General features: G+C 37.1%; 5 protein-coding genes across 5 annotated transcripts; 2 read left to right on the forward strand and 3 right to left on the reverse strand.

The window, feature by feature from the left end:
* LOC109949088 (putative glycine-rich cell wall structural protein 1) lies at positions 758 to 1325 on the reverse strand. The gene has a single exon (XM_020563397.1). It carries the CDS (start codon positions 1223 to 1225, stop codon positions 815 to 817), a length of 411 nt encoding a protein of 136 aa, XP_020418986.1. The 5' UTR covers positions 1226 to 1325; the 3' UTR covers positions 758 to 814.
* On the forward strand, positions 5626 to 6548 carry LOC109946819 (glycine-rich cell wall structural protein 1-like). The gene has a single exon (XM_020555689.1). It carries the CDS (start codon positions 5654 to 5656, stop codon positions 6113 to 6115), a length of 462 nt encoding a protein of 153 aa, XP_020411278.1. The 5' UTR covers positions 5626 to 5653; the 3' UTR covers positions 6116 to 6548.
* LOC109946704 (glycine-rich protein 5) lies at positions 6837 to 7695 on the reverse strand. Its single transcript, XM_020555310.1, has one exon. It carries the CDS (start codon positions 7642 to 7644, stop codon positions 7111 to 7113), a length of 534 nt encoding a protein of 177 aa, XP_020410899.1. The 5' UTR covers positions 7645 to 7695; the 3' UTR covers positions 6837 to 7110.
* Positions 12797 to 14755, forward strand: LOC18790485. Its single transcript, XM_020555425.1, has 3 exons — positions 12797 to 12922; positions 13647 to 13772; positions 14389 to 14755. The coding sequence occupies exons 1-3, from the start codon at positions 12797 to 12799 to the stop codon at positions 14533 to 14535; spliced, it is 399 nt and encodes a 132-aa protein (XP_020411014.1). The 3' UTR covers positions 14536 to 14755.
* LOC18790516 (receptor-like protein kinase 2) lies at positions 16448 to 20593 on the reverse strand. Its single transcript, XM_007225244.2, has 2 exons — positions 17354 to 20593; positions 16448 to 17153 (listed from the first exon to the last, which is right to left on the reverse strand). Exons 1-2 carry the CDS (start codon positions 20286 to 20288, stop codon positions 16639 to 16641), a joined length of 3450 nt encoding a protein of 1149 aa, XP_007225306.2. The 5' UTR covers positions 20289 to 20593; the 3' UTR covers positions 16448 to 16638.

A 22107-nucleotide genomic window follows, 5' to 3' on the forward strand; every position in this document is an offset into this window, starting at 1 on the left:
ATAAGAGGTTTAAATTCTCAACTTGGCCCTTTTTGTTTTTACCATTTGTGAACTTGGACGTTTTGGTGAATGGACCAAAGCTAAAGAATTGGGCTTGGCTATGGACTTTATTCAAAAAATATATATAAATAATAATAATAAGTCAAAATTGGGAAGTTTGGACAGAATACAGGAGCTGAGTGTGAAGATAATATTGTTGGGTGTGGATAGTAAAGTCTTAACCTCGAGTGTGACGATAATGATTGTTGGGTGTTCATGTTGTTGTGACCAGTATTATGGTATATGTCAATGCCCAATACATGGATTATATAGCATTGTAATATAGTCACGTGATATATATGAATGACATAGTCGATTTTCCACTCTTAAAGAATAGTAGCAATAAATATCCACTTATATTATAACACGTTGACAAGTTATATCACATGACCGTATTACAATGCTACACTATAATTACTCATACATAAAACATGGTGTGAGTCAGAATAATTTTAATCATCAATTGATAGTTGTGGGGATTTGTTAACAATTTTCAACATTACCAATTAAGTTGGTACCAATTTCAATAAAGTGAAAACTGAGTGTCATTAGATCAAATGATGGTTAACATACAAACCCTTTAATTAGCAAATAAAACTTCAATACATGAAGTACTACTTCACTTAGAAAAGTGACAGAGTGATTACTAGTTTATTCACTCTGTTGTAGGAGAAGCGCTCCTTCTAGCTGGCTAGAAAGAGCAACACAACACAAGACTTTCAAGTAGAATTGTAGGAGGAAACACACGCAGCTTATGTATATTAATTGCTCTAAATTAATGGTAGCCTGGGGAACTCTTCCTATCTAATTTCCCAGGCATGCCTACACCTCCAGAGCCATCAAATCCTCCAGTGCCAACACCACCACCTCCAAAGCCAGTTCCACCTCCGAAGCCAGAACCACTACCACCACCGCTGCCACCTCCACCACCTCCCCCTCCGCCTCCTCCACCGCCACCACTTCCACGGCCATACCCACTCCCTGAACCAAACCCTGACCCTGCACTACCCGGACCGGAACTGCTGCCACCGCCACCACCCTCGCCTCCTCCTCCGCCCCCAATTCTACTGCTGATGGACGGAGATAGTGTGGGAGCCAGTCTCTTAGAAAACGGTGGAGGGCTTACAGAGTGGACTAAGCTTATGAAAAGGAAAAAGGCTGCGTAAATCAGTAGTGTCCGAGCCATGTTTAATTAAACACTTTATGATACTTTCACATTTGTGCATGGTTTGCATAGTATGATCTGTTTATATAGGGCAAGGAGAGGAGCCAACTCACGAGATAGGTAAAGTACTATCGCACCCAAGTCTACCAAGATGACGCATATTTCAATATGGGAACTCCAAGTTTTGTTTCCTTCCAACTTTTAGATTTAACAAATGAAACCGGGCATGTAGCAACGTGACACCTATGTTTTGAATTTCGGAGGTGGCATGCGTTACAATCAAAGGCTGCCAATAGCCATGATTTGCTTTCATGGCTAATGCCATGCCATATTGCAGGAAATCTGCGCATAGGACGTTACAACTTACAAGAGCATTGTCTTCTTTCCTGCAAAAAGAACATTCAAGGGGAGTATAGGTACTTGGATATTGATCAAAGAAGAAACAGGGGGTTTTGATTTTCTTAACCGAAAGATTTTAAAAAGATACCATCTTTCTTCGATTTCTCCATATTTTCTGCAATCAGTAAGCAAGTTTGGGGTTAAAGCTAGATAACTGATACTTACTTGGGTAAGAAAAATGCTCCCTAATAACAAGCCAATCGTCACTGTAGCATATGGCATGGCATCACCAAACTCGTAAAGTACGCCATGCTACATATGTATGTGGTGTTGAGAGTGCCGCACATTGGAAGATGGAAGGATCTTGAGTTTCTCTACCTATTGCCAATATTATTTTGGATTGGATGCTCACATGTTAATGTATGGTCTGAGAGCAAGCTCATCTGCAATAAGTTATACATGAGTAGCTTTGATCTTTAACTTTTGAATATAGATGTGTTTCATTTTCTCGTCCCCAACTTTACAATTCTAGTTTCTTCCTGGATAATTCCAATATTTGGCACTTTCCGTGGGTACAACATCAACAAAATTCTCAATGCTAGCAGTTTAAGTTTACTGTTTCAAGGACAAAGAGACAAGTCTTTCTTTGTATGTTTGCTAAGAAAAAGGAAAATTGGGGTATATTCAATTAGGATTCTAGAGCATTTTTAAAAGATTTTTTTGAAGTGCCAGATTTCATGGAACTTTTAGATTTCGAATAAACTGTTAGAGTTTTGTGAAGAATAGTGGAGAGATAAAAGACAATACACAAAGAATCGAATCAACAGAAGCTCTGCATCCCAATGCTCTAATCAAAATGAGAAGACTCTGTGTGTGCTATATTTTCGTTAGAAAGACCAGCTGGATACAATTACATGCTTTGTATCACAGCCCTTCATCTAAAATTGCTTTCTAAAAACATTACATGTGGCTTGTACAGCCTTTCACTACTCAAGCCTAACACCTATCATTTTAGTGACTAAGTGAATACACCATTAGCTAAATAGGCTTAGTTACATTTTCTATCAGCTCACTACTTATATTTCAACACTTCAGAAGAGTTCTATATAATTTTATTATAAACTTCTTTAAAATTTGTATTATTTTTATTCCAGACTTCCATAATTTCTTTAACATATTTCTTTAAAGAAGAATGCTAACTTTGGCATCCTTACCCAGACAATCAAAAAACCACTCAGGCCCAACGCAATCCCATACATGATCTCCTCTTATTCTTCAGACATATATGATGCATGGGCTGCATGGTTGCATTTATCAAAAGGTCTCAATGCACTTTCAAAATTCTCTATTATTCCTAAGCATGAATTATTGGTTACCCGAACACATCTTTTCCTTGAACAACATAAAACAACATTAAAAAAAAAAGTTATTTCGACGAAAAGCAAAATTCAAAAGATTGAAAGAAAAGTTTAAGGAAAATATTCAACATTCATTCATTATCTTTGATTCTCAATGTTGTCATTGTGCCAGATATCTCTCCACATATTCAAAGCTATACCAACTCTCCTATCATTAACATTATACTATTATTGTTCTTGTGTCTGAAAAACTAGTGCAGGATCCCCTTCAGTAACCCATAACGATGAATATGAAGAAGATTCGTTCTCCAATTCATCAGGAAATTCGTCGGATCTACACTCTTTTCGAAGAAAGTTGTGTAGTCCTACACAAGCTAACATTAGTTCTGTTTGTGTCGTATATGCAAATGGAGGTGCGAACTTGAAAATTGTGAATCGTGATTTAAATATACCAAATATCCTCTCAATGACATTCCTTAAGGACACATGACGAAGATTGAAAAACTCAACTTCATTTGTAGGTTCACGACCTTGATCACCAAACTCTTGGAGATGATATCAAACACCTCGAAATGGAGCCAAAAATTGGCGTCAGTTTGGAAATCCACAATCCACTAAGAAAAATTTACCTGATAATAGATTACACATATTTTGGTATCCAATGTACGCCCAAATGTAAACTATAAATTAAAAAATTAAAAATTAAAAAAATACCTTGTGGCACCTACATTTTTCATTAATCTTGGGGAGTATTTCGGATTCTACAGTTGCCTTGCTTAGCATACCATTAACATCACGCCATCTGCGAGATGCAGTATCAAACCATGAGGTGCAACAACATATTATGCTCTTTTCCACACTCCAAGCATTTCTCCTCCCCTTGCCGTAATATGGAATGGTGGTTGGGACGGGGTCGACCTCACTAAGAAAGACCAAAAGATACCTAAGACAGACGAGAAGATACCTAAGAAAGAAGAAAAGAAACTGCCTTGAAAGTAGGACAAATGGCCGATACTACTGGAAGGATTCCTCTTTGGATAATAGGTACTGTAGCGGGTATTCTTGTGATCGGTTTAATCGGTATTTTCTTTTACCAGTTATTTCTTGTGCATTTCCACACTCCATTTGAGTGATGCAATTATGAATTTTATCATATCAATTACAAATAAAGCATAAAAAATATTTTAAAACCCACAAAATACTACAGACGTTGAAAGATAATTATCAAAATAATGCTACAAGGTTGGATGTTCTTATCAAGATAATTATCCAAACAATGTTCCCTATAGAATTAAAAGGGTAGCTACAGCTTCCAACTAAACATGGATGCTGCCATTCATAAGAATTATTCTCTCTGCTCATTTGATTCAAAGTTAATTTCAAACTAGTTTGTCTAAGTGGTCATATTAAGCATACGATATAACTTTAATTATTTATTATTTGTACAAATTCATTTTTCAAGTTGTTCATCGAGTGTTTGGTCATTCAACAAATCAGAGTTTGAACTAAACTGCATAATAAAGTTGAAACATGCAATCAAGAGAAGTGGAATTTGAAACATGCATCGATTCAGCAACACTTCTTTCATATATTTTTATTGTTATTATATAAAGTTGTATATAGATAATTGAGAAGAAAAATAAGGATAAACCTTAACTCCAAGCTAAACCCTAATAATAAGTAAAACCTGTAACCTCAAAATATACCCTAATAAGAAGAAAAACACAATGAAGAAAAATTATGGGAAAAAAAAAAATCCAATAAGGTATTGATCAAAGAAAAAATAGGGAGCGTAAGTTCACAGATGGAGGAAGGTTGTTTGTCTTCTACAAAGAGAAAAGGTAGGATGTATGCAGAGAGAAAAACTAGCATATGATGAAATCTTTTGGAGGGATGTTGGATTTATTATGGTCTTTGTTATTTATACCTTAAAACCTACCAAAATTTATCACTCAATGAAATCATTCCAAATATATGACTATTTTTTTAATACACCTAGATTTTATTCTACTTTTTTATAATCCTAATTGAATACACCCATATTTGTATGAACTTTTTAAAATTTCATACAAGTTTGAATTGAATACACCCAAACTTGTATAAACTCTTTTAAAATTCGTATAAATCCAAATTAAATCCACCTAAATTTTTAAATCTTTTTAAATACTCAAGAATCCTAATTGAATACAGTCATCAAAGTTTACTAGCTATGTGCTTGGTTGTTATTATCTGTTAACATATTTTGTTTAAAAACCTGAATATATTGAAATTCGAGGAGAGTAAGCATAGTAAAGAGTTTGTATGAAAGGTCCAAATTAATAATAATCAATGCATAGTAAAGAGTCTGTTTCCTCTCCATGTAGTTCAATAGAAATCCAAAACTTTTTTCGTCTTGATAAAATTCAAAAGTACATTATAAGGTACCAATAGAATTCTAATGGACCAACATGTAGGGCTATTCCACATTGGAACAGTAAATTTTCTGGTCTGATTTCCATCAGATTCACGGACGGGAGGACCCTGTCCATGCATAAATTAATGTCTGTCTACAATTATGATGAAGTCAGTGCTGAGACTGCTCACGACAGAGTTACAGGTTCACATGGGGCTATGCATGCAACACATTTGCTTGCATTTCATTGAAATACAACTGCTCCAAGTCTGTCTTCTAGCAAAAGTGCTCTATAAAAATGGATTAGGTTTCCAAAGTAAAACAAATATATGTAAGTTTAGCTTTCTAAGAGCATCAAACATGAAGGAATTATTTTTCATGTTTCATGTGCTCCTTGTGTCGTCTATATTATCGTATAAAAGTAGTGGCCTCATGCCCAAGATTAGAGATAATATGTTGAATGAGAGTAAAATTAATTGTAGGCCGGGAGAGAGCAATGGCGCTGGAGTTGGGAGTGGAAATAGACTTCAATATGACAGTAAGTGTAACGCTGATGGTACTGAAAATGATTGCTGTGGCTGTGGAGATGGGAATGGTGGGGGAGGCTTGGGAGGTGGTGGTAGTAGTAATTTTGGCGGTGGACGTGGTGGTGGAGGTGGTGTAGGGGGCGGAGGAGGTGGTGGCGGCGGTGGAGGGGATGCAGGGGGATCTGGCGGAGGTTTTGGCTTTGGGAACAATAATGAAAATAATGGAGGTGGTGGCGGAGGCGGTGGGGGTGGCGGTGGTGGTGGTGGAGGAGGTGGAGGGGGTGGGGTTGGCTAAAGGAAGAGCGTCATGGATTTCCACAAAAGCTTGTAATTCAGTTCAGAATTGTGGCATGTTTCTAGGATGCATTAGCCCAAAATAAAGATTTTGAATTTTCAGATGTATTTTGTGAATTGATTTGCTGGACATGGTGACTCTTATGTTTATTATTTCATATCTGACATTGTAATATTTTTTATTTTTTTATTTTTTATCATTCATAATAAGATCAGCCAATTTACTATATGTCAGATATGAACTGGCCTGACATTAATTTAAGAACAAACATACACTGTCGCGGGCAAGAACAAGCCGTACAGATGTTCACCATGCAAAACGGAAGTTTAGTATCGATCACATAACTATGGACTTTTATATATTTCAAATTTCATTCTTTCTATTACGATAATTAATTGGCTTTTTTTCTTCCAAATTAGAAAGGAAAGGATGAAAATTCACGCACACAAGTACTATGAAAAGAATCTTGAACCTATGAATTATGGAAGGAAGCTTGAACCTTAAACCACTTGGTAGCACACTAAAAACCTAAATTATAATCCGACTAACACCCCATTAGTGATAGTCAAATGCCATTTAACTCGTAGTAGGAAAATCATAAAGTTTATCGTTTTTGAAGTTTAACGAAACATTGTTTTTGTGTTGATAATATTATGCTTGGTAACAATCAAAATTATATTGTTTCAAGAGATATATAGAACGCTGCATGTAAGGGATTAACGTAATAAATCAATTCATCATGACTAGTAATTTCAAAGACAATGAAGGCTAACTCCATTCAATTCAAACATAATTAGAAAACAATGGAAAATGATACAAACCATTGGATGCATGCCTCAAAGAGACAACCCAACAATTACAACTAGAGACCGAATATAATAAAGTCGAAAAAAACAAGGACAAACCCCTAATAGGCCTAATTAACAAAAGACCATTCTACTAATCAGATAGCTAGCCATGCATGCAAAGCAATGAAATATTTAGAAAAAAAGTGATCAAGGACATGGAAGAATGCCACCAGCTCCACCACCAACTCCACCGCCAGCAGCACCACCCACACCACCTAAACCGCCAGCTCCACCAGCTCCACCTAACCCGCCAATACCGCCAACTCCACCGGTACCGCCACCTAACCCCCCAAGACCGCCGTGACCAGCACCACCACCTAACCCCCCAAGACCGCCGAGACCGCCAGCACCACCACCAACACCTCCAATACCTCCTACTCCCCCAACACCTCCAATTCCACCAGCTTTGCCAATCCCGCCACCAATTCCACCAAGAATAGGCATCACACCGCCAACTCCAGCCCATCCTCCCATCCCAGCAAACCCACCAACGCCGCCATATATGAAGTTCTTCATGTCACCAAGGCCAGTAGGTGACTCTGCCGTTGGTGCACTTGCATGCACAACCACGGTTTGCTCATTATGGCTAACATGGTCATCTCCAGGAACCTTACGTGCACTGCTTGCATGCAATAGTGCTGATGACAAAGCAAGCACCAAAACGACACGCCACATCTCCATCTTTGATCACTCTCGCTCTCTCTCTCTCTCTCTAAACTCTCTAACTCACACTTGGTGTTGCTCTCTTTGAACGACACCTGAGGGGTTTGTGCATGGTTTATATAGGGGAGGGATGAAGAGGTGCGAAGGTCGGGGACAGTTGAGGGTAATTAATAAAGAGTTGTAGTAATTAATGGAGAGGAGCATGCGACTTGGTGCTGTTTCAATGGTCTCGAGAAGGGAAATGAAAATGAATGAGAGCTTTGAATTTGGGATCAGATCGATTGAGAAGTTAGGTGGAATCAAAAGAAGAGAAAAATTGAAGGAAGTGAATTAATGTCATGTCATTCTTGCGCATTGCCAAATTTGGTGGTGTTGTGACTTGTGTGCGTCTCTTGCAATGTCACTAGGTTTACTACATCGGAAGATAAAAATGGTAGTTTGTTATGACTTATTTAAATGGTTGGGAATTTTTATTTAAAGAAAATTTATTTAATTCAATATACTTTAGTTTTTTTTTATTTGAAATTCTTAATTCAGAAAATGATTAAAAAGTCCATTATAAAAAACAAAATGTTAAAATGGTCCAGTGCCTTCAACATTGGATAAACCGATCCAGTTACTGTTCAACAATAACATGAAATAACTCCTACGTCACTGTCGGACAGTGACACGAGAGTTGTTCAGTGTCAGTCTCAGTGAGTGACATAAGAGTTATTTCATGCTACTGTCGAATAGTGACTGGACCAATTTGTCCAATTTTGGAGGCGCTAGACCATTTTGTCTTTGTGCCCTCCTATTTGTCGTTATATGGTAAAACCCCTTCTTAATTCAAACCCTTGTGTGCAAATATAATTGCCAAACAAATAGATTTAGTTATAAAATTAAGGAAGAAAATGTTGAGAGAAGTGATATTCTAAAGATAAAGTTTCACAATGTATATTCACATTTCATCTTTGGTAGAGCCACCTATTTATAGGCTTAAACACATTACAAGTTAGGAGATTTTTATTTTATTTTATTTTATTTTTTGGAGAAATTCTATGGTTGCATTCATAATTCAGCCAAAAAAGTCAGTAGCCACAAAAGGCCAATACAAACTAGCCACAAAAGGGTCATTACAATAACGGAGCAGTCTAATATCAAAATTAAGAAAATCAGGTATGTTTCCACTAACGATTAGGCAAGATCGAAGAAACTCTAGCATAGGCATCCCAACTAAGATTGCAAACTTAGAATAATAAAAAAAGGATAAAGCTTGAAAAAAACCAAGTCATAACAATACAAATAAAACTCTCACAAATGAGAGATGAAAAACTCTCACAAAATGAGAGGTGAAAACTACACAGAGAATCCAAAGAGTCTTTGCAACTTATTCCAAACATAAAGAAATTGCAAAAAAGATGGTGGTGGAGATCTGACGCCGAAATGCAGGTGAAGATCTGACGCTGAGCAGCAACCGCCTATAATGGTTGGATAAAAATTATAACAAAACTAAGACAAATAGGGAAAACCCTTTGTCTCTGAAAATGGGGGAAGAGGTGAAAGGAGGAAGAGAGGAAGAGAAGAGGGGAGAGGGGAGAGGGGGGAAGAACAATGGCTTCCTCCCCCCTCAAAGTGGAAAAGGCTCTAAGAGTGTTTTTTGGGAGAAATGAGGCTAGGGTTTCCCAAGAAATGCGTGTTTAGGAGATTAAACACCATCATTTATAATATACATACAGGTTACAAGCACTAATTACAAATACTTATTGCATAAGTTACATAGAATTCAAGAGTGGAATACTAAGAGGTATGGTGGTCATCCATCAACTCATGGATTTACAACACTCCTCTTTGGATGTCCACCATCAATGACATAGTTGCCTCCTTAAAACATTGCTTGAAAAACCCAATGGGACAAAACCAAAGTGAAGGGAAAAAAAGTGCAAATTCTTTTGAATCATTGATACATGGTGTTGGATGCGATTATTATGCATCGTTAAAACCTTGTTAGGAAAAACCACATGGTATTAAAATGTGGTCTAATAGCACATTGCGCATATGTCCGATGTAGTAGAACTTCGATGCTCCCCATGATTGATATCTCCCTCTGGTCTTTAATAACTTCTTGCATATAGACTTCAAAAGAGTAGCTTTAGTAAAAAGGTTCTCCAGATTATCTTGTGAAGGAATTTGTTTGACTCCAATCTCTTGGCTTTTTGAAGCTATGGCACCCTTGATGAACACTTCTTTGATTTAAGCAATACAAGCAACATTATCTTCATACATTATTCAAGTAGCAAATAAGGCTATTCAAATTGCCACATAGGTCAACAAATTTCAATTTTAGGAGTTTTATTTGCTACAATTGGAGATGCTCTTACAAGTTAGGAAATTGAACATCATCATTTACAATATACTTATAGGTTATAATCACTAATTAGTGCATAGATTACATAAATACAAGGGTGTAATATTAAGAGGTATGGTGGTCATCCACCATCTCATGCATTTACTACAAATTTCAAATTTAGGAGATTTGAAATGAAGAGATTTAAAATATATAGATTTGGAAATTCAATTCCAAATTCAATCTTGCATCCAAGTATGGCTAATTTAATCTAATTTATGGAACTGAGAATTTGAATTTTGGTGTAAGAGCATCTCCAACAGTAGTAGTAAATAAAACTCTTTAAATTGAAGTTTGTTAACCTACGTGACAATTTGAAAAGCCTTATTTTCTACTTGAATCATTTTTGCTCCAATAGACTCTTCAATTCAATTAATGCAATATCATGAAAAAGAATGAAAAATATGAAAACATGTGAAAAATGTCTATGTATTTATTTTATTTATTTTTTTGAGAGAAAAATGTCTATATATTTATTATATAAAAAGAAAAAATGCATGTTTTTAACATTTTCAAGGTAGGTTTTGTTTTCTCGAAGTAAAATCAAGTTAGGTTTCATAGGCCCTGTTTGGTTCATGGGAAATGAAGCTTGGGGATGGGAAATCAATTGCTTTCCCATGTTTGGACATGGGAAATCATTGCTTGGCACATAGGAAAGTAGGGAGGAAAGTGAAGTCATCCTCCCTCCTTGGGTTTTACTTTCCCTTCTCATGGGAAAGTAAGGCCAGCATTAAATGCACTTTTTTTCTGACTAATTTGTCCTTACTAATAATTTATAATTACAGTTTTATCCAACAGCTATTAGTATTCCTTTTTGTTTTTTGTTTTTTTTTTAATTCATAACTTATTTTTCATATTTTTAATAGGGTACAATTGGGAAACTAAACAAAATTTGCTTTCCATTCCTACTGAAGACAAACATGGGAAATTAAATAAAGTGATATTTTCGGGTTACTTTTCAGGCATTACCAAACATGGGAAATGAATCACTATTTCCCATCTTTTGAGAAATGACATGGGAAATGATTTCCCATCAAATCCATTCCGTGAATCAAACGGGGCCTAAGGGGCATGGATATCCACTTATTAGGGCAACTCTATTACTATACCTTTAGAATAATGGAATTAAAAAAAAATCTAGACAACAATAACCCAATAATAATGTACATAGAAGATATAGCAAGTGGTTGACAGTGAGATATGATTCCTTAAAAGCTTAGGAGAATTGAAGGATGAAAAAATATTGGGCATAATTGCATGAGTCAGCCTAGGATTATGTTTCCTTAATTAGATCTTCTCCTAATCATATAAATAACATCACCATTCACTGTTGGCTCGTCATTGCAAGGAGTTGAAGTCAAAAGCAAAGAGAAATGGCCGGTGGGTATTTTTGCATCATTGCCAAGAAGTTAATCATTTTGCTGGTTGTCATCGCCATGGTCTTCTCTTCACTTGGTATGTTGAAATTTGGAAATCATATACAATGTTCGAACATTACTTCTTGCTACAAATTAAATTCGTTTTAAATTGCTAATTAACGATATGTTTTAATTTTTGGATTGTTTCAGGAATGGCCGACTTGCAATGTCGAGCAAAATGTGAAGACCAGCCTGATTGCAATGCGTTTTGCCAGAGAATTGGTTTCAAGGGAGGGGACTGCCAGCCACCACTTTATCAGTTTTGTTGTTGTGAAACATAATGTCTCACTTCAGAATTGCCAGTCTATATGAGGACTGGCTTACAGGGATACAGAGAGGGCATCCCATACAGAATCTCATCCTAGCATCACTCTTTTGAATAAATTATTATGACAATTATGCTTAATCGGTCTACAAATTAATGAATAAGATTCTTTACTCAATCATTTGCTTCTTCTTTTTTTTGTGATGCAAGTGATATTCTAAATTACTCTAATCTATTGATTCTTCTTTTCTTGTGATAGAAGCGATATTCTAAATTACTATAATCTACAAGGAACGGTTAAATTTGAGTGCAAGGGGACGAGCTCAATACCTTGGCCAACTGACTTAACTCACATATATGCATTTACTCTTTTTCTCTTAAAACAATAATTAAAAGATTGATGCAAATGACCCACTAGTGTAGTGGTTTGGAGTATTTATTCTCTCAGGCAAAGTCCTAGGTTCGAGTCTTAGCATTCGTGTTATGTGTGAGTTTAGTATATTATCGCCCCTCTAAAGAAAGATACTCAAAAAAAAAAAAAAGATTGATGTTCCACTGTGATTTGCTTCTTAATTTGTTTGAGCCCAATAAATAGTCATTTCGTTGCCATCTCCAATGCAACACCAAAATTCTCACACTCAAGTTCTTCTCTGTGGGTCTAAAAGTGATTGGACCTAAGATTACAATTTGTTTTTGCCCACATCTCAACTCAAACTCTTGAAATTTTAGAGATATAATGGTTCAAAAGTTGTATCATAACTTCTAAAAAAATATATATAATGCCACCAATCCGCTCCATATATATATATATGAATTCAAAGATTGACACCATGAAACAGAAGCACCTAACATTACTCCTGGAAAGTCTACCAGAGTGCCCAGAATAGAAGACTCCATTTTGACATTAACAGCCATTCGACCACAAAATAGAGAAATATGCTCAATTTGTGACACAACATGTTAAGGAATTGAAATGTGGCAACATAGTTAATTCCTCTTCCCCCAAGTGTTATATAAGTAATCCGAGATCAAGACCAACCAAAGATTTAACTACTTTCTGCAAGTGAACCCCTAACCATAAAAACAAACAATATGCAAAAGATGTCATCCTTGAAGCTCATGGCAAAGCTCTCTGCAGCCCTCCCAACCAAAACAATAACTGACAGAGGCGCTCTTACCAGCCTAAGCACTAGAGTTTTTGTCACTGCTGCCACAAGACCTTTGCAAGTGAGTTCTAATTCATGTTTCGAATTCGTAGCCAAATTTTGGGATGCGATATCAATCAACAATACCCAGTACATTGTCGATAACTGATTAAATATTTATGACATTGTCGGTAGCAGACTAGCAGTTATTGTAGATTGGTCAATAACCTTGTAAAAATTATGGTAAGAACATCAAAATAATGCCCCTCTTTGTGTCACTGGCTGGACACTTGCTATTTGTTACAATAAGATTGGCCTTTTAAATGATGCTACCAGATAAATTTTTGTATGTGGCGATAATCTTGCCACGTGGTGATTTCAACCTACCCAAAATTATAACACGCAATACTAACATGTTTAAACTTTAAATTATAGTATTAATAAATATACACTTGTTATAATATGAGTAACATTGAAAATTTAATGGCTTTTATTGTATAAAGGTGTGGATCATGTTAGAGCATCTCCAACCGATGTGTCAAAAGTGCCATGTAAACATTTAACGGCTAGAAATAACATCTCACATCACTCCAACCGATATGTCAAAGCTGATGTGGAATGAAGGCTAGAGGTTGAGATGTTATTTTTGACATCCCAACAGCAAGATGTCAAATGAATATTTTATTATTATTTCTTTAGCTATCAAATTTAAATTTAATGTTTGGTATTTGACATCTCCTTTGAAGATGCTCTTATATATATGTTATGCTGCTTAACAAAGTTTTGGTGAACCACAGTCCAAGAAGGAGGACGACGAGGCAGATGCATGTGAAAAGACGAAAGAAGCAGCAGATGCAGTCAAAGATGGAGCCAAAGAAGTAAGACATACCTGTGAATTCATGAGAGACACTGTCGAAAAGACTACCAAAACAGTAAGGCTCAATACCCACTCACACAAACTAATCATGCTTGAATGAGTAGGAGCACTACGATTCCAGAGACAAATGAATGGATCGGTTTTAAATCTAAAATTTGCTTCTGAGACTTGAATTTCTCTCTAACCTAAGGAAAAAACTGAGTTTTTACGCTAACTAATTGACTATTTAGTTCACATCTTATAAGGATCACGAATGTGATTTCACATCCAAATTGTTTATTTTTCAAATACCTCAATGATCATAGTTTCTTGGAAAAAAAATTAGTCCAATTAGAAATTATTTAGCTATTTAATTATCATAATGGTAACTCATGTTTACAATAATCTCTCAAATAAATAAAGCCTTCATTTAACACAAGGGCATTAATCCAGTGAAAAGAGGAGGGGGGGTTGAGTTTATTTTTTTTTTTTTGGCCAAGGAATAGGGTGTTTATTTAACCCAAGATGTAAGCTTGTGCGTTTTACCTTTGAGCAGACCTTATTAAAAAAAAACACGTTGTTATTTATTTATTTTGTGAGAAGTTAAAACAATGCATGCATTCAGCACTTATCAATATGAATTGAACTATGAAACCATTTGTTCTTAAAGTTGTGAACGTTTTGGAGATCAGATTACCAAAATGGCCAAAGATACGACAGAGAAGATATCTGAAACAGCAGATAACATCACAGACAAAACAAAGGGCACAGTCTCAGGCGCATGGGGAGTGGCCAAGAACACTACTGAGATTATCAAGGACAAAGTAGTGGGCAAGTGAAAAACAGAGCATGAAGACCATCAACAACTAATAAGTTAATTTAATCCACATTTTCTTCATGTATGTATGTATGTATGTATGTATGTTCCATCATTTGATGTGAGTTTCTTTATATACTAGCATTCTGAAATTACAAACCTGACTTATTTCGAAGAAATGAATTTTATTTTTATTGTTTTATTTTTTATCTTCCACATCTTTCTTTTTTTTTTTTGGTTACAAGGAGGGCCTAAGCCCGACAAAAACACAAAGGAGACCTACACTGGGACAAGCCTCGCAGTGGTTCCCCTAGAAGAGTCATTAGCCAAGAGGCTAACAATAGAAGGAGGAGGAAGATCAATAACATGAAAACCCAAACTGGAATTTTGACCCAAGTGAGCCATATGGTCCGCAGCAGAGTTTTGCTCTCTATAGATGTGATAGATGGTGCACTCCCAGTCACGCAAGAGCAAGTCTTTGCAGCAATGGATGATGCTAGAAAGGGGGTGGTTAGTTCCAGTTTCTCCATTAATAAGAGAGACAGCAGTGAGAGAGTCACATTCCATCTGAATTCTTCGGATACCTTCGTTCCACGTGAGGAGCAAGCCTCTGAAGACTCCCCAAAGCTCCGCTTCTAGGATACTGCCACATCCCAGCTTCGTAACAAACCCCTTAACCCAAACCCCATCTTCCACATCTTTCCTTCTTGTTACAAAGCACCATGGCTCTCAACTCTGTAACAAAAGGCAAAAGCTAGTACTTATATCTCATGTCACTTAATTTCCTTCTACAGTGTGCATAGATTCAATAGGAAACTTATGTGTTTATATGTGTAAGTCAAGCGGCCAATATTAAAGCTTTGGGGAGCTTTTCTTGATCCTTGGTCCTTGCTTCACCCTGAAGAAGAGTATCAAACACCCACTGGATTTCAGTATATCTCATCACTTTCTAATAATATATATAAAAAAATTGGTCATTCTGTTAGAGGTGCTGTTTTGCTGGAATTGTACAATGTGTTGGTTTTCAGTCTTCATTCTCTATGGGGTGTTTTATTTTCAGCTATTAAATTTGAAAGATCATTTCTCATCAGCTGAACTGCAATTGAGAGTTCATAAAGCTGTTCATGGGCTACATTGATTCTGTATATTTTCCCACAGTTTTTGCATCTTAAGCAGGACAGATTTTTCGTTCCAGTAAAATGTTCACCCTCCAGACCATCTGGCCCTAAACACTGTTCCTGCTAGTAATTGCTTGATTCAGTGCATTATGGTGTCCCTGTTGTCAATCTCTTTATGCTTTAAAAGACCCCTCACATAGGAATGGTGCTCCAACTGTCAATCTTTGTTTGTCTTTTAAAAGCCCTTCACATGTACTAATAAGCTTTCTCTCTCTCTCTCTCTCTCTCTGAGAGTCAGATTGGCAAGAATGATACAAAAAAAGAATTGTCCTAGCAGTCAGTACAGTAAAGGCATGAAAATATTTAAATCTTTCACTGGCTCTGGGGAACTAAACAATAAAAGATTGCTTAGCACTTAGAAATCATTTGAATTTAGATGCCCATAAGAATGAAAAATCAATTAATAGTGCAAAGTCTTTTACAAGACACACAGTGTCCTTCAGTGAAATTGCAGAGGTCCTTTTGTGCAGAAAGCCCTGGCTGTATAAAAGCAGCACATCAGTCTAACATCTTTGGAAAGGTACACTGAGTGCATAATTGGGAATCAATTCTTTCATACTTGTTACTAACTAGGGAATGAGGAAAAGTGAAACATAAAGTCCAGGGCCCATTATTCTACCACACATGCAAGGAATCAGAGAGCCAGCTCATTTTGGGACCTACCCAACAGAATTTTAATTGGTCAAATCATGAATGATCTTTCAGTCTCCTCTCCTTGAATGTTAACTAAGATTCTATCCTTCCTAGAGAAATCTCTTATTTGAATTGATTTGATTATCTATGTCCAAAATATGAATGATTTGAGTACTAACAACTAATGGCTTTATTTTGCTTCTCTGCATTTGATTATAACAAATATCAACCTTTTCTTCTTTACATCAATAACACAAAGAGTTTTGAAACTGAAGAAACTAAAAACATCACAATCTTCTGCTCTGTATAACTTATTACTTGAAACCCATTTTTGCACTAGAGGAAGATGAGTAAAGTAGTGTGGATGCTGAAAAACTTGTGTTGTTGCTTTTGCCAAACAAGCTTTTCATTGCTGCTGCTGATGATGATGCTAAAACTCCAGTAGAGTTCTTATTTTCTCGAGCATCATTTGCCGGAGATCCTTTGAGAAGCACATCAACCTTGGCATATTCCTCCCTTTCATGTTTAATTTCCTTTAGCATTGCTGCCACATCTTTCATAGTTGGTCTTTCATCAGGGGTTGAGTTTACACATAACAAGGCTATGCCTAATGCTTGCATCATTTCCTCTATCTCTGATTCTGGTCTAGATAGTAGGCTTGGGTCAAGGACTTCAATGCTTCCCCTCTTCTGTCTTACCCAATCCACTACATGTAGCCCATCTGGTATTGTTGGATCTATTGGTTGCTTCCCTGTCAAGACTTCCAGCACCACAACACCATAGCTATAAACATCACTCTTCTCTGTGATCTTCATCATGTATCCATATTCTGAAAAGGAGCTGTGAAGTTAGCTCGAGTACCTAATTGGCTTAAATCATGCATTTATAAGTGATCATTAACATGAAAATCATATGATTGTTTGTGAATTTTAAACAAAATGGCATAACAAAGTAATCAAGTTAAGAGAAACATGAAACTATGGAGTTTAACATGAAACTAACTGTATGTGATTAGAGAAGAACACTTACCAGGAGCAATGTACCCATAAGAACCAGCAACTGTGTTGGAGGACCGAGCAAAATCCCCATCGTCAACGAGTTTGGCTAGGCCAAAATCAGCAATATAAGGCTCAAACTCAAGGCCAATGAGGATGTTATTGGCCTTGATATCCCTGTGAACAATCGGAGGAACACAATCATGGTGCAAATAGGCAATGCCTTGGGCAGCACCCAACAATATTTGGTACCTAACTTCCCATTCAAAGGCATGTCCTGTCCTCTCATGGAGAATACTTCCCAAGCTTCCATTTGGCATGTAATCATACATGAGCAATCTTGTGTGCTTGTTCCAGCAACAACCAAGGAATCTAACAATGTTCTTGTGACGGATTGAGCCAAGTGTTTTGACTTCCGCTGAGAATGAATCGCGAACTCCACATTTTTCATCATTACAACATCCATTGTCTGCAGCAACTGTTGTTGGCCAGAGCTTCTTCACTGCAATGACTTCACCATTGTCCATATCAGCGCGATAAACAACCCCAGAACACCCTTTTCCTATTACATTGGCATCCACTAAGCATCTAAGCACTTGCTCAACTGAGAAATTGAGCTTCTGGAATGGAGTAAATTGCCAAGCCCATGAGTTCCCCAATTCTGAATCATCGTCGTCTCTAATATCTCTTCGAGCTCTAATCACTGCAATGATCCCCATAACCACCATTGCAACTGTCAGGGTGATCAGCAATGCAATTGCTAGCTTAAGCCTCCGTGACCGCCTTATGTCATTTTGATTTCTTGTTAGTCCTGTGCTGCCAACATCACTCAAGAAACACGAGTCCCGGTTGGAAGAACAAAGGCCTTCATTTCCAGCCAAGTCCATTGGTGATAACTGTCTGAAAAGTTTGTTGTCTGGAAGATAGCCGGTGAGCTTATTGTAAGACACATTAAGAGAGACAAGATTTTCAAGCCCAGCAAGTGGACTCAAATCTCCATCAAGCTGGTTATGTGAAAGGTCTAGTATGGAAAGCTTGTTGAGTGCTGATATTTGAGGTGGGATGGGCCCAGAGAGTCCATTGCAGCTCAAATTCAAAGCAATTTCAAGGGCTTCAATCCTACCAAGTTCCACTGGAATGGTGCCAGTGAGCTTGTTGCTGCTAAGGTCAAGCAATTGCAGACTCGAACACAGGCCAAGTGATGAAGGTATTGATCCAGAGAACGAATTCCTGCTTAGAATGAGCTTGTTCAATGAAGCAAGACGAGCCAAGCTTGCTGGTATCTGGCCAGAAAATTGATTAACTGATACATCCAAGACTTGAAGTCCTGATAGTGAGGACAATGTATTAGGCAATGGACCGTCTAAAGTATTGTTGCTGATGTCTATCATTTGTAGCTCTGTGCAACTCCCAATCTCATCAGGCACTGACCCGGAAAGGCGATTCCCAGACAGATCAAGAAAGTTCAAGCTCCTAAGGTCTCCAATAGCTATAGGAATCCCTCCAGCGATCCTGTTGTCTCCAAGCCTTAGCCGAACAAGAGAGCTGCAGTTACCAATACTTGGTGGTATCAAACCCGAAATGTCATTGGAAATCAAGAGAACCTTAGTGAGGTTTTTCAGCTGAAACAAGCCAGCAGGTATGCTACCAGTGAGTGAATTGTGGGACAAATCTAGTGCTTGGAGATTACTACAACTAGCCAAACTTGCAGGAATGCTTCCTTCAAGCTGGTTTGCCCAAGCAAAGAACACAGTCATCTTTGACAACATCCCAATCTCTGATGGAATCAAACCGGAGATCTGATTAGTATCAAGCTGCAACTGCATCAAGTTTGTAAGATTGGAAAGATTCGAAGGAATCGAACCGGTGACATTGTTGTCACTAATCATAAACTCCTCAAGCTTTGAAAGCCCTCCTAAAGATAATGGTATGGTACCAGATAGAGAATTTAGAGAAAGATCAATCATCCTCAAGCTACTACAATTCCCAATCTCTTCTGGGATTACCCCAACAAGACTATTCTGCCACAACATTAATTGATCCAGCTTCTGCAGCTTACCAAGCTCTGGCGGAATTGAACCAGACAAACTATTTTCATAAAGAAACAAGTTGACAAGCTCAGAACAGTTACCTATTTCAGGAGGAATTTCACCAGAGATCATAGTGGTATATATGGACAGTGTCTGAAGCTTGCTAAGCCTACCGAATGAGGCAGGCAAAGAGCCTGAAACTTGGGTATCAGCCAACCCCAAAACAGTCAAATTGCTGCAGCCTCCAAGCTCCTCTGGGATTCTCCCACTAATGTATTTGTTCCCTCCTGCTCTGAGCACTTCAAGACTTGTAAGCTTCCCAAGTTCTGATGGAATAGACCCAGTTAGTCGATTATCGAAAAGCACAAGGTTTTTCAGGCCAACACAGGTGCTTAGCTCAACTGGGATTTTCCCAGTGAGCTGATTGGAGTTCAAAATCAAGTCTTGGAGATTTTGAAGCTTCCCAATGCTTGCAGGGATGGAACCCACTAGAGAATTTGAGCTGAGGTCAATGACTTGTAGCTCAGTGTAGTAACCAATGTCAGTGGGGATGGTTCCAGTGAGATTGGCACCAGAAATGACAACTTTTTGAAGGGAGACAAAGGAAGAGAGATTGGATGGAAATGGAAGCTCCAGAGGGACAGATTGGATTGTGATTTCTGTGACAAGGCCTTTTGGAGAGCATGTTATGGAGGACCAGTTGCACGGATTAGAATCAAGGATATTCCAGTTAGAAAAGAAAGAAGGTGGTGGTGAAGTAGAAGAGTGGAGCCAAGAGAAGAGAAGAGAAGCTTCATTGTTTGTGGCAAAGACAAAGGGAGGTGTGTAGATAAAAAATAGTGTGAGACAGAGAAAAACAGAGAATGAAGAAGAAGAAGAAGAGTAGGAGTTGTAGAAGAAGGAGAAGGATTGCCTCGAGCTGGGCAGCATTGTAGACATTTGCCTCAATTTCCAAACCTTTCTTCTCGGGTTTGCATCATTTGGGTTTTGCAGCCTCTCTCTCTCCTCTCTCTCTCCTCTCTCTCTCTGTGTTTTTGCTTTCTTGCTTTGAACTCAAACTCAAGGACCAGTACACTAGTTTTCTACAACTATACTATACAAAGCAAAGCACAGAACACAAACAAAAGCACCTTAACCAAATAAACAAATCAAGGAAATGTAAACCATTGCCTTGAGATCAACAAACACTCTGCACCACCACCACCCTCCACCACCACCCCACACCTTATGCCTCTCTCTCTCTCTCTCTCTCTCTCTCTCTCTCTCTCTCTCTCTCTCAATAGAAAATTGAAGGGGTTGCTAAGCTTGGTGGGTTCACGCGAAGGTTAAGGGAGACACTAGATGGCAGAGACCCATGAATTTATATATTGTATGTATTTCTTCTCTGTATGCATGATGAGAGATGAGCTGCTTATTTTAATGTAGTTTTTGACTCCATTAGGGTAAAAGTGAGGAAAGCAGTTAGCTCCAACTCCAAGCCAATGTCGTTTTTTCTCTCAATCTGAGGCCAACCATTATTTAAATGCACAAACAGACACTCTGCTTACTCTCACACTCACACATTTGGTGATTGAAAGCTTTTCTGGGCTTCAGTTACATTTCAATCTTCAACTGGCTTTTTCTCTGAGTCTCTGATCTCTACCATCCATTTATGGGATCCCATTTTCTCTTTTACCATGTTTCCAAAATGAACGTTTTGTTTACCATGTTTTTGCAATATAAATTGTCGTAAAAAATGAAGATAAAGTTGCACTTGCTATTTTATTTCAGGCAGTGATCCATGTACATGATAATCTTATAGGGTACTTTTTTCTTTGCTTTATTTTATTAGGGAACACAATTATGGTTCAATTTTAAAAAATGAACACTATTTGCAAAGAGGTCGAACATCTATAAAAGGGAATAGATTACAAGGGACCTTACCATTTATTTTAGAGCAATGCTATGCATTGGATTAGGACTAGATGAAATGCATGTTCTTAAACTTTTTTCAAATAACAAAAAAAATTCATTTTCAGTCTTTCCTTTTCTGGTCGAGTTCGATTCGCAAGAGTGAGGAGTGCATAATGGTTTAAATTATTTTAGGAAAAATGTACATGCCTGGAAAAGCATTGGACATGGATTAAATTAACCTATATCTTAATTTGAATCCAATTCAAATTCAGATCATATACATATTATTAGTTTTAAAATATAATCGATGAACCGATAATATAAAATTCGAAAACAAGGCTTAAGTAAAAAATATAGAAACCCTAAATTCCATAATATTCTTAAAATTTAATTGACAAGAGAACTTGAGACATCTTCCAACATTTAGAAATGCTAATTATCTTCTCATTTCTACTCTCTTTTTTTCTCCGCTCCTTCAACTTCCCATCCATCAAATTAACAATGTTTTGTTTAGGATTATCTATGTGATAAGTGGGAAAATTGTTGAGTCATCTATACATTATCAAATAAATAGAGATGAACATAATATTTCGATTAAACACTAAAATGATAATGATAATCAAATGATTAAACTATTTTCACTAAAATATGATGGCATGAGAACAAAGTACAAGATTAGAATGAGAAGAGAAAATAAAAGGAGAAGATAGTAAACATTCCTCAAATAGAAACATTTTTGTTTATATTTTACATCTCATTTTTGGTTTTTATTTTTATTTTTTAACTTGGGAAACTAGGGCCTTTGTTTTCTTTCCTTATGCTATTTAACCAACTTAATTTGGTAATTCTATTTAAAGTTTGATGG

Source organism: Prunus persica, chromosome G1, assembly GCF_000346465.2.
Source record: "Prunus persica cultivar Lovell chromosome G1, Prunus_persica_NCBIv2, whole genome shotgun sequence".
In the NCBI taxonomy this organism is placed as follows: Eukaryota; Viridiplantae; Streptophyta; class Magnoliopsida; order Rosales; family Rosaceae; genus Prunus; species Prunus persica.